The sequence below is a fragment of the Drosophila grimshawi genome, unplaced genomic scaffold (assembly GCF_018153295.1).
Source record: "Drosophila grimshawi isolate 15287-2541.00 unplaced genomic scaffold, ASM1815329v1 contig_311, whole genome shotgun sequence".
Lineage (NCBI taxonomy): Eukaryota > Metazoa > Arthropoda > Insecta > Diptera > Drosophilidae > Drosophila > Drosophila grimshawi.
In genome coordinates, this window is record NW_025063098.1 from 30,148,306 (window position 1) to 30,160,887 (window position 12,582).

Consider the following 12,582-nt stretch of genomic DNA (forward strand, 5'->3'; position numbering starts at 1 on the left):
TACCAGGATTATGCAAATCCGAGTTGTTGAAATCAAGTATAGATAAATGCGATGTATATATATTTTTGTTGCACTCAAGTAGCTATACAAACGTTTTTTTCGCTCTTTTTCGTTACAGACTTGGAGCAAGCTTAAATTATATTAGGATAACAGGACGTGGCGACATATCAGAGAGAAGCGTTTGCTGTTAAACGGCTGTCAAGGATTAGGGCAAGTGGTTATTTAAAGCCGCCCATATAACTGAAGCGAACGTGCCTCAACTCACATCTAGGCACGAATGTAATGAGACAAACCCAACAGCGACAGCAACAGCTACAACTGCTGCAAATGATACACGGGGAATCCAAAATGGAGCTGGAGTCAGTCTCATCAATTACCACTGCCAGTGGACCATTAAAAGCAAAGCCGGAGTAGTTGAAGGTGGACGGAAAGGGGCGGACGACAACCAACGAAGGAGAGCAACAGGTAGCCAGAAGTTTTGCGAGCAAAGACCACATAAGTGGCCAAATACGTGACTTAATCAGCACAAGCAACCGGAATAAAAGTGGGAGCAAAAGCAGCAGTTGTAGCTAGAGCAGGAGCAGTAGCAGAAGCAAGAGTAGCAATACGAGCAGTAGCAGGAGCACAAGCAGCAACAGTAAGAGTAACAGAAGCAGCAGCAGTAGCAGGATAAGGAGAAGGAGCAGAACCTGTAGCTGTAGCTGTAACTGTAGATATAGCACGGTTAGTAGCAGCAGCAGGAGAAGCAAAAACAGTAGCAGCAGTTGTAGCTGCCACAGTGGCACCAGCAGCAACAGTAGCAGGAGCAGTAACAGTGGCAAGAGAAGGAGCGGTAGCTATAGCTGTAACTGCAGCTGTAGCAGAAGCCGTAGGAGTTTCTGGAGCAGCAAAAGCAGTGTCAGCAGCAGGAGTAGCATCAGGAGTAGTAGAAATAGCTATAGTAGGACCAATTTAAATAGGAGTAGCAGCAGTTGTTCCCGCAGCAGTAGCAAAGTAGCCGCAGTAGCAGCAGCAATAAGTTTGCCAGACATTTGCGATGCTTGCAAAGATCTCGCGAAACGTGGCTAAAACATATATCCAAGTACACTGAGCGAAAAAAAAGCATGACCGATGTGTCAGCCGCAACAGACGGCGCCGGCGAAATACCAAATACTGAGGCGCCACTTGGGCCGGCGACCTTAACAACAACGACAACAACAGGAGCTGCTCCAACAGGAGCAGCAGCAACAGAAGCAGCAGCAACAGGAGCGGCAGCAACAGCAGTTTTAGCAATGTCGTCAACAAAACCACTAACCAATGGTGCCAACAAGATCCCACAAACGGCAACAGTAGCTGCAACAACAACAGCAACAGCTGCAACAGTAGCTGCAACAACAGCAGCAACCACAAGCAATCAAGCCAAATTGGAGCGTCACTTGCCGAGTAACAACAATCAACATGCAGTCGCAGAAATGTTGCCACGGGTCTCCTCCACGGAGACGACGCCATCTGCGGCAACCTGCGCTTCGAGTCCCGTGGCAAGTTCCAGTGCCAGTTGCAGCAAGTCCGATGTGGACGAGGTCGCTCGCCTGTTCGAGGAGAAGCCCGAGGCCTTTGAGAAATGGCTAACGGAACGTGCACCGCCAGAGGCGCTGAGTCGCCTCCACGACTACATTGAGAGCCGCAAGACGTTGCACAAGCGTCCCTCTGTCACATCCGATTTGTTTCAACAGTGGATGGCCACGCCCACCCTGCAACAGGTAAGTCTCCATCAAATCATGTAGCTAATGCACTCAAACAAAAGATTAGAAATTCACCAAGTGTAACTCAGCATATTACTCTGAGTGTATATTTCTAAATATTCCGGATTTTTTAATTTCTTAATTTCAACGTAAATTTTTCTCAAATTCAGAAAAACAATTATTTTTCGAATTTTCAGGGTTTTGTTTTCAAATGTGCTACATATATGTAACTCTAAAATGATCTTTCTTGTTGTTTATATTATTCTTTTCGGATGTCACATTTTACAATCATTTTACATAGTTTATATACTTATATACTCTTAGAGATTCGAATGGATTTTCACTACTATACTTTTCAGAAATACATTTCTTAACAAAAAAAATATTTCTTAAAAAAAAGGAACATTCGTTTGGGATTATCGATTTATGGCACACTTTTGATATTTTTGTTACGTTTTTATTAAAATTTTAAAACTTCTATGAAACTCATTGAAAGCAAATGAGTTCTGAAAAGCCTAGTTCTCAATTACAGAAAAAATAAAAACAATTAGTTATTCCAGTTATTTTGGGTCTTTATTGAAATTTTAATGGTAATATGTTCATTGGTTTGCTTTCCTTAACCCGCCGTATTCAACAATCTCCTGTTTCCTCTGCGTCTGTTCCCACGACCGCTGCTGCGTCTGTTTCGGCCACCGTTTCCGCGCCTGTTCCCGAGTCCACTCCTGCGTCTGTTTCGACCCCCGTTTCCACGTCTGTTTCCGCCACGGTTTCCGCCCCTCCTGCGCAACCTTCTCCGACACCTTCGATTCCGCCTCCGACACTTTCTGAGCTTTTTTTTCAAATTTCTAATTTTACGTCGCATTCGTCGTAAAGAATCAGTGTCAGAGGTGTCTGCAGGGATTGTTGTTGAGTCTGCGTCTTCTGGCACCTCCGTTGTCTCCTCCTCCTCTTCTGCCACCGTTGTCTCCTCTGTTACGGCTTCTGTTGTCGCCTCTGTTGTCGCCTCTGTGGTTGTTGTAGCGCAGGTTGGCTCTGCGACATTTGCCGGATCTGCGCACTCTGCTGGAGTGCACTGGGTTGGATCTGCGCAAGCCGCATGGCTGCTTCCAATAAGGCAACTGGCCAAAAAGGCCCAGCCAAGGATCACCGTTTGGATTCTCATCTCGATGCGAATGGTTGGGTTTGAATGTCTTGCTGCCTCTGCGGCAGCACTTTTTATAGCGATTTTGAATTGGCCAATTTTATTTGAGTTCTTTGTCTTAGCATTTAAATTTACACAGCTGTGCCAACAAGTGTGGCATGAAAACAATTAAATAATTCACTTTTCTAATACATCTGATAGATCAGCAGCACAATGCAAATAATCGAATGCGTACTTATCAACCGAGGGCATTAACACTTCATATTGCAAACGGGCAAATCGATGAGTTGAGTACATCGAGTCTTAAGTGTTAACAATAAGTTCTTGGAGATGCCTGTGAGTTCATCAAAAAGTTAGCAATTATTATTTAATGAATAGTATTTTATTGTCACTAATTTAATAATGTAGAAAATCAAATTGTTCGTTTACTCTTTTTGGGCATATTACATTTTGGCAAGGGCATTGAATGAACGGCACGGCGCTGCCGGCAACTTTTCTCTTTTTTTTATTATTAAATATTTAATCATCTGTTCTTTAAAATTATTTGGACCAGTTATGCATACAAATGTATTCATCGTCACTGAAAAAACCAGCACGCACTTAACTTTGCGCATGTTTTATTTGCAAGCGTCTGCAAATTTCTTGCATTTATTTACATATGTGGAAAGAATACACACACAGATCCCCCAATCAATTGTATATATTATATATAGAAATACATATATATATATATATGTATTGCACTTGATCATTAAAATGTCCACATTTATTATATATCACTGTAACAGTCCTAACCACCAAAGGCTGTCCCCAAGGGGGGGTGTTGTCTCCGCTACTCTGGAGTCTGTTAGTAGACGAACTACTAAACAGACTTGCCAACAGTGGTATTCAATGTCAAGGTTATGCCGATGACATTGTTATCATAGCGCGAGGCAAATTTGAAGAATCACTCTGTGACATAGTCCAGTCAGGGATAAGGATAACGTATGACTGGTGTAGGGAGGTTGGACTCAACCTAAACCCTACGAAAACAGTCATCGTCCCCTTTACCAGACGACATAAGTTACAGAGGATGAGACAAATATGGCTCTCAGGGACCATACTAGAAACAAGTAGGGAGGTCAAATACCTGGGAGTCACTTTTGACAGCAGACTTAACTTTGGCACCCATGTGCAAAACACGATATTAAAGTGCTCCAGGGCGCTTTATACATGTCGTAGTATTGCCGGCAAATCATGGGGTACATCACCAAAGATATTAAGATGGCTGTACCTGATGGTAGTAAGATCCATGTTAACCTATGGGGTGGTTGCATGGGGTGACAGGGCGCGGATGATCACCGTGAAGAAACAACTCCAAAAGTTGCAAAGAATGGCCTGCGTATGTATGACAGGAGCTATGCGCACCTGCCCTACAATGGCCCTTGAAGCCTTAATGGAGCTCACACCACTCCACCATATCATAAGGCTCAAGCAGAAAGCTACGCTTCTCAGGATATCAGCAGAAGGAGTTGGGGGCAACCATATCCTAAGCCATAAAGATGCCCAACTCCTTTCAAACGAACTACCCCTACTGACGCAACCTAGGGACGAAATAGTAGCCGAATATATATTCGAGTGAAATTTCACAGATCGTATGAGTAGTAAAAGAGAATGGACAACTCTGGATGAAGTCCATCCCATGAAACCGCACACCATAAAATGGTACACCGATGGATCACTCACGAAGCAGGGCACCGGCCTTGGAGTGGTGGGTCCTCGGGTATTTTAGCATGAATCCCTGGGAACGCACACCAGCATATTTCAGGCTGAGGTGTGTGCGATAGGGAGACACACTATACGACTGGAACTTAGAAACGAGGAGAAACAGAGACGGCATCAGAGCTGATCAGAGGCAGTAGGACTCCGATAAGCCAGATGCCTCCTTGGTGGTTATAATCTTGTACGTTTTAAACAGATTATAACCATGGGAAAGAACAACCTTAGGATACTTACCGGTCTATTGACAGGACACTGTAGACTAAGGAGTCACCTGACAAAATTGGGTATATATAGTAGCGATCTCTGCAGGTTTTGTGAAAGAGAGGAGGAATCCTCGATGCACATCCTGGCAGAATGTGTCGCCTTAAATAGAAGAAGAAGCAGCATCCTAGGGGCGCATGTTTAGAATTACAAAGACATAGTAGACCTCAACCCAACAAAGATCCTCACGTTCGTAAGGGAGTTGGGGCTGATGGAAGAGCTATAGGCTCAGAAGGGGGGCACAATAGATAAAATAGGTCGCGGTGCAGCTTCCCCCCTAATAATAATAATAATTATATATCATTGGAAATCTATTAAATCGAACATGCTTCATTTTGGCTGTTCAACATTTTCGCATAAATCCGACCTTATTGGGAATTTACAATCTTGATCAGCATATCACTAGTCGATTCCGTCTGCCCGTCCATTTATCTGCTTCTATGTGGAACATGTGTATATATTATGTTATATATTTTGTTTATTGTATTATATAAATTGGTATATTTGTGCTCATTGATAATGAAGTTGAACTTATGCTTAAATGCACTTCATGCGTCTTTCTTCCACCACTGGCTGCAAGCGAATGTCTCGATCCCAATCAGATATCGATAGTTATACTGATATCGTCGCTGACTCGATAAACAGCTCTCAACAGTATCGGGACAATTGCAACAAAGTTGCCAGATAGCTTTGATCGCTTCTTGTTTGCTATATATACCTGTCGAAGGTTTTTATTGTTGTTTGCCAGAATATGCATTTCATTTGTTATTCATTTGTGATAAATTGGGCCTTTTGCTTCTGTACCTATTTAAAATTAATTTAACTATTGCAACATCAAAATTTATGTCTTTGACTTTTGACAGTAAAACGGTTTTTAGTTTTTTGCGAAGGAGCAAATCGGTTTGCTATTCATCAATTGAGAAAAGCATTTGATGTTTAGTTGTCAATGTTATTCTGAGTTTTATCCCTGAACCAATTGAAGTCATCAAATCTATAACTGTTTGCATAAGCACACCAATCTTAAGAGCTATAAAATAACAGATACATTTCATATAGATTGCTTAAGAATAATAGAAGTGGTTAAACACAACGTATTTTCCAATTGATAATGCACTTTATCCGATTAAACAACCGCTTCTAAAATATTGGTTGAGTTGTTGTGGATCGTACAAATATTAGGCAAAGGCTGGCTGCTATAAAACTGACATGGGTTTTTATTTTCGTATTGAGAATACAATTTTTAAAGCATGAATCTAGGCGTGCCGATTTATTTTAAGCTAAAGTCGGGTAGGCACGCTGACAATGCTGTCATATATTATATTTATTTAATGCCGAGCGATTTTTAAGTTTTGAGTCGTATTACATTATTAATGTATGATTATTAAAAATATATATTATAAGTAAAAAGGCTTTAATAGTTTTATGCAAAACTATTTAATAGGCAGAAAAAAGCATCTCCGACTCCGGAAAGTGTATATGTTCTTGAAAAGCATCAACTGCTGAGGCCCGTCTTATAAGAGCAAATGGATCTCAGAGATAATAAGAGCTAGAGACTTCTCATATACCCCGATCAGATCAAGTTAATTTCATTTTATCGATAATTGTCTCCGTTTCGCGAATATCGATACATATCGATTAGCTGTACCAACCATACGAAGAGCAGTACTTCTATGTTTGCCTGTGCAAAACTTTGTATGAATGAATTGGATTTTCTATTATATAGCAATTTTGCATTTGCTTTTTATACCCTGAACCCATTAAAATTGAGTAAAAAGGGTATAATGGTTTTGTGTAGATGTTTATAACTGGCAGAAAGAATGATCTCCGACCTCCGGCTAGGTTTTTTTTACTCTTCAGTGCCTGAGCTTACTATAAGAAAGGAGTGCACTTGCAGACCTGCTCACATTTGGGTGCAAAATTTATTGGGAAATTTATCAATATAAATAACACCTAGGTTCAGGCTAAATCGTAGTCGAGCTCACTCGACTACAGCACTTACTTGTTATTTTTAGCATTTTGTTTCAGTATTTAACTTTACGCAGCTGTGTTTACGCAATTAAGAAACGTTGTTTTGTTAGATTGGGCAACACTATTATAATTAAATTAAATAGCATTGCCAAATTCGGATGTATCAAACTATAAATAGATCGAACTATGTACATCGAACCGATATAGATGCCAGTGAGTATAAGTATTCACTCAGAAAGTTAGCAATTATATAACAAAATTGTTAAAGTATCAAAACAATTTATTCGTTTACTCATTTGGGGAAATTTCATTTTGACAACTGCATTGAATCTGCAAGACACGACTGACGTCGGTTTCGTATATTGTTTTCCTTAAATATTTAATCAACTGTTCTTTAAAATATTTGGGAACAGTTATGCATACAAACAAAGTCAATTTCATGAACGCATGCAGAAAATGACATACGTATTTCTATTGTTGCCTTAAGTACATATTCTACGTCAAAAAACTTAACCAACTTTTGTTTATTTACCATGGGCGAGGTTCGTGACATGAAGGAATCACGTAAAGGATTAATTTGTACCTCAACCAATATTACGAGCATTGCTTCAAGTTATCAGAGGAGAAGAAGAATGTACGACTCATACACATCTCCGCCAAAAAGTATAATTCTAAAAACCAGGGATTTTCTCTTCTTCATTTCAGGTTAGATTTGTCTCAAATTTAGAAACAAAAAATGTCTAATTTCCAGGTTAATTTTTCAACAAACAACTCTAACGTTAGATTTTTTTTTTTGCCATATTATTATTAAACATTAGTATTTTAAGTATTTCATCTATACAAATATTTTAAATAGTTTATATAAATTCAGACGATTCAGACTAAATTCAATAACTCCTCTAAACACATCCGCTCATTTCCCTTACTAATCACTGATTGATTTCATGCATTTTCATCAAGCTGATGATGCACCACTATTGATATTAATCGTTATCGATATCGAATGTTATGTACAGAGTGGCATATTCTGTTACAGATGTTATGTTACAGATGTCATTTTACATAAATATGTTAATTTACAGGTAACATATTTAACGTACTTTTCCTCTAACTTGTACTAACAATTTACTCATTAAATGGTGTACAAACTGCTCGTCGATTCAGCATGCAGTTACTGCATTGCCTCTCACTTAGTTGGTATAATTTTAAAACATTCTCAAATTGGTAAATCTCCCATTAAAATCCATTAGATCTTTATTTGTTGTCCGCTTGCTCTGCAAATTCGTTGTTGCTGTTATTCTTAACTGTCTGCTGTAAGCGTTGTTTAAAGCGTTCCACAAAATCAATTATCGATTTCGAAAATTTCGCCTAGATGCACTTCTGAAATTACTATTTAAGGAAATTACTGATTACAAAAAACATGTTGCTCTAGTAGAGTGTGCTCGACTACGATATATTATATATATATATATATTCCTCTAGTTAACCCAATTCAATCATACAATGAATTTGAGATTGATCCGCTATAAACTCTATATATATATATAATTATGCTGGTATGGCATAAGCTTCCCATTGAATATGAGCTGATCTTAATAAAAATTAAAGTGATCACTTTAATTAATATTGAGTAAACAAATACCCAAATGAACATAACAAATTCGTATCCAAATAAAACTCAGTAAATTAATATGATAATACATGGTGAATGAATATTACAAAATAAGTAAAATCCACCGAATGATTATTAGACCGGGTATGCTGAGTATACCTTGCCAATCATCCACTCGCCCTTAGTAAATAAGAGGAGACTCAATATCCGTTAAAAAATATTCTCATTCTCAGCTCAGGTAATTTTGGTTCGGATAAATGGTTAAGCAAAAAAAGTTTTGAATACAAAAACTTATCTTTCGATCGACTGCTTTTAGGGCCGCTATCTAATGTACAGCTTGCAGCAAAGGGACGGATATATACCAGGTCATCATTAAGATAGCTTAAAATCTGAGGGACCACCTTGCAAAGGAAGCGACAGACGGGCGGAAATTAGACAAACATTTAAAAATAGCAACTTTAAAGTTTTAACTAAAACGAATTTTTTGTAGCGCGATTTTTAGTAAAACATTCTTGCATATTTAACGGCTGCTAAGAAAACCAAACAGCGTTGAAAGGCTCTTTAAGTTAAACGGTTAAGCCAGAACTTATACTGATACTGATACGTCTATACGGATAGCCCGACATTTTTGGAATGCATTATAGAATTTTATTCAAATTATTAGAATGGGGCTTCGTATTAGCTATGTTTTAACCTCTATTTCTCCTGCCCCTGCTTGCTGATCTGTTCCTGTTCCTGCTGTTGCTGTTCCTGCGGTTGCTGTTCCTGCCGATTCTGTTCCTGCCGTTGCTGTTCCTGCCGTTGCTGTTCCTGCCGTTGCTGTTCCTGCTGTTGCTGTTCCTGCCGTTCCCGTTCCTATTCCTGTTCGGTGTGTTACGTCTTCTCTGAGCAGCTCTCCGGCGAGCAGCCCTTTGGCGAGCAGCCCTCTGGCGAGCAGCCCTCCGGCGAGCAGCCCTCTGGCGTCTCCTTATGCGGCGCATTCGGCGCCTTAAGCCCCTTATTTGAGCCTGAGCGTTAGAGTCATCTCCCGATCCGCCAGTGTTTGCTGCCGTTGTTGCTTCTCCGCCTGCTGTAGGTGGTCCGCCCGTTCCAGGTGTTTCGGGAGGTGGTTCGGTTGATGGTTCGGCTGATGGATCGGTTGGTGCTTCGGTTAGTTCTTCGGTTGGTTCTTCGGTTAGTTCTTCGGTTGGTTCTTCGGTTGGTTCTTCGGTTGGTTCTTCGGTTGGTTCTTCGGCTGCTTGGCAATCGATGCCGCTAAGAAGGCAAATGGCCAAAAAGGCACAGCCAAGGATCACCATTTGAATTCTCATCTCGATGCCAATGGTTTGGATTGAATGTCTTACTGTGGTTGCGCCAACACCTTTTATAGCGATTTTGAACTTGCCAATTTTAGTTGTCTTTTTGTTTTAGCATTCAAATTTACGCACCTGTGCCCACAAACGTTTCCAAATTCTTTTGATAGATCGTTTCCTAATTCTTATTTCTTTTGATAGATCGGCAAAACAATAATAATAATCAAATAGCATTGCCAAATTAAGTGAGTATTAGCACTTCATATCGCAACATGCAACTCTGATAAGGAATGAATGGGGCTAATAGATCGAACTACAACGTAATTTAACACAAAAAGTATGAATATTTTTCATAAATATATTTTCAAGTGTAATTGCTGATCTAAAATGTAGAAAAACAGATTGTTCTTTTACAACGTTGATGTTGTATTTTTGGGTAAATTATATTTTGGCAAGGGCATTGAATAACCGGCACAGCACAGATGAAAGTTTCTCCTATTTTTTATGAAATATTTATTCAGTTGTTCCTAGTCTGGACCAGTTATGAAAATAAACAAATTCAGCTAAGAGCAGGCACGTGTTGTCGTTTTGACAATTTTCGACAAAATCTGTACTCTTTTTTTTCATATTATATGTCATATTGCAACAAGTACTCAGATTTCATATTGAGTTTATTTTATATTTCCGGTAGCTCCACCATTTCAAGAATATCGGTACAAATCGATTTCCGATATAATCAGCTGTAAAAATGCATCAAGATCGGATAAGACACAGTTATATCTTCCTGAAATTTTCTAGCTTCTAGAAATAATATGTAAAAATACGAAAAAATGCTAAATATTAAAACATTTGTTCGTGTTGCTTAGTAACCAATTTTTAATTTAAATATGTTTCTCCCTAACTCCAGGACAAGGGTTTTTTTTTATTTTGTATTATTTATTGAAAAATCAATTGATAAAAGGTAGAAAGAAAAATTCATAATTGATGCTTTTGTACATTCCCAATAATAAAGACGGTGAGTTACCCTAAGTGTTGGGTTTTTAAGCGGCAAAACTAATGCTTTTGGTTTGGTGGTTAGACAAAGAAGATCTTTTATTCAATGTATTCTTATAGTTGAGGTGTCGAGCGTAGTATCCGAATGTTGTATTGATATTTTGCCTAGTTTCAACACTGCCCCTCAATACAAATTATTGACAATTAATTAGTTCACTCCATGTTGCTGGCTGCCGCCCTTTGCCACTAACCTAGCCTTGTATCGTTCTATGGTGCTATTTTTGTCACGTTTTAGTGCAAAGACCCATCTGCATCCAATCGCCTTATGATTGGATGGTAATTCGGCTTGTTCCCAAGTTCCATTCACTTTCAGTGTTCCGAATTCCTGTTTCCCATTCGATCGCCTGTGGACTTTCTGATGCTTCTTCTACAGTTTCTGGTGTTATGACGTCATCACTGCTCATAAGATTCAGCTTGTGCCGCTCGTCGTATGGTCTTCGCTATCCGTGCCCACTGGTTCTTTCAAGCCGGTTACTTTTCTTGCTGATATCTCTTTTATTGGTATCGGTGTTACCGTTATCTTCGCCGGTGCCTCTGCTGCTGGCTCTGCTGCTGCTTCTATTGGACTGCACTTCTGTAATTACCTTGTTGCAATTAAAATCGGTTATCGCCGGTATATCAACTGCACTTGATTCTGCTGTTGACTCAACAAAGTATACATCACGGCTTACGATAATTTTGCCACTGGGGCTGTTGTAGAGGCGATATGCTTTAGCTTTTTTTCCAACCATTCCAACCATATTGAAGAAGGAAAGAGACAAAAAATAAGCAACGAAGAAGTGTTCAGCAAGCGTTTGTGTCGCGTACAAAAAACAGAGCAAGCAAAAAAGTGCATGAAAGTAACGGTGCTATGCATGCCAAAAAGTGTTATAGATGCGGCCGTGAAGGTCATTTTATTGCTCAGTGCAAAGGAAGAATAAATGGCAAAGGACAAGAAAAAAGCCACGACGCAAAACGATCGTTCGCTAAAGTGACAAAATCGATTTGGTGTCTGGACTGTGGCGCCACTGCTCACATGTGTTGTGATGAATCGTGGTTTGTTGACTTTAAAGAACACAATGAAAAAATTCTTCTCGCTGACGAAAAGAGAGCCATAATAAAAGACACTCAAAATGTGACAATACTGCAGGCTACTAAGTGTAGTGACCTTTTTACGATTGATGTGAAAATGGAAAAATGTATGTACTCAAATGCAAGCTGCAGTGAATTATGGAAATGGCATAATCGTCTAGGCCATCTAAATGTGGCAAGTGATGAGATCATGCACGCTTTGAAATCGATCAAGAAAAACATGGACTTAAGATATGCGTTGGATCGTTTCCAAGGGCATTTGTGAGTCGCGCCAAAGAAGTGTTAAGTCTTGTGCATACAGACATATGTGGACCAATCAATATGACGTCTGCCGGAGGGACACGGAACTTTGCGACATTTATCGACGATTATTCGCGTTATACTTTTGTGTATTTCTTGAAGTCGCGGGACCAAATACTAAATGCGTTTAAAGACTTTGTAGTGTTTGCCGAAAGACAATACGGTAAAAAGCTAAAAGCAAGCGTGAATTCAATCAATTCTTATCGGAAAACGGCATAAAAAGAGAGCTGACGGTACCGTATACCCCGCAACAGAACAGCGTTGCAGAACGCGCAAATCGCACGCTAGTTGAGATGGCCAGGAGTATGTTGATATATTCTGGTGCGAAAGAGACCCTATGGGGAGAGGCAGTACAGACTGCTGCCTATTTGCGCAATAGGTCGGAGACAAAAACGTTGATAG

At 39.6% G+C, this 12,582-nt stretch overlaps 1 protein-coding gene across 1 annotated transcript in view; it reads left to right on the forward strand.

Annotated features, from left to right (window-relative positions):
* Window positions 1-754: 754 nt before the first annotated feature.
* Window positions 755-12,582, forward strand: part of LOC6569905 (cGMP-specific 3',5'-cyclic phosphodiesterase) — a 45,337-nt gene continuing 33,509 nt past the window's right edge. The window contains exon 1 of the mRNA XM_032741602.2: window positions 755-1,739. Within this exon, the coding sequence (XP_032597493.2) occupies window positions 1,104-1,739 (636 nt within the window). The 5' untranslated portion in view covers window positions 755-1,103. The remainder of the gene's footprint in view (window positions 1,740-12,582) is intronic.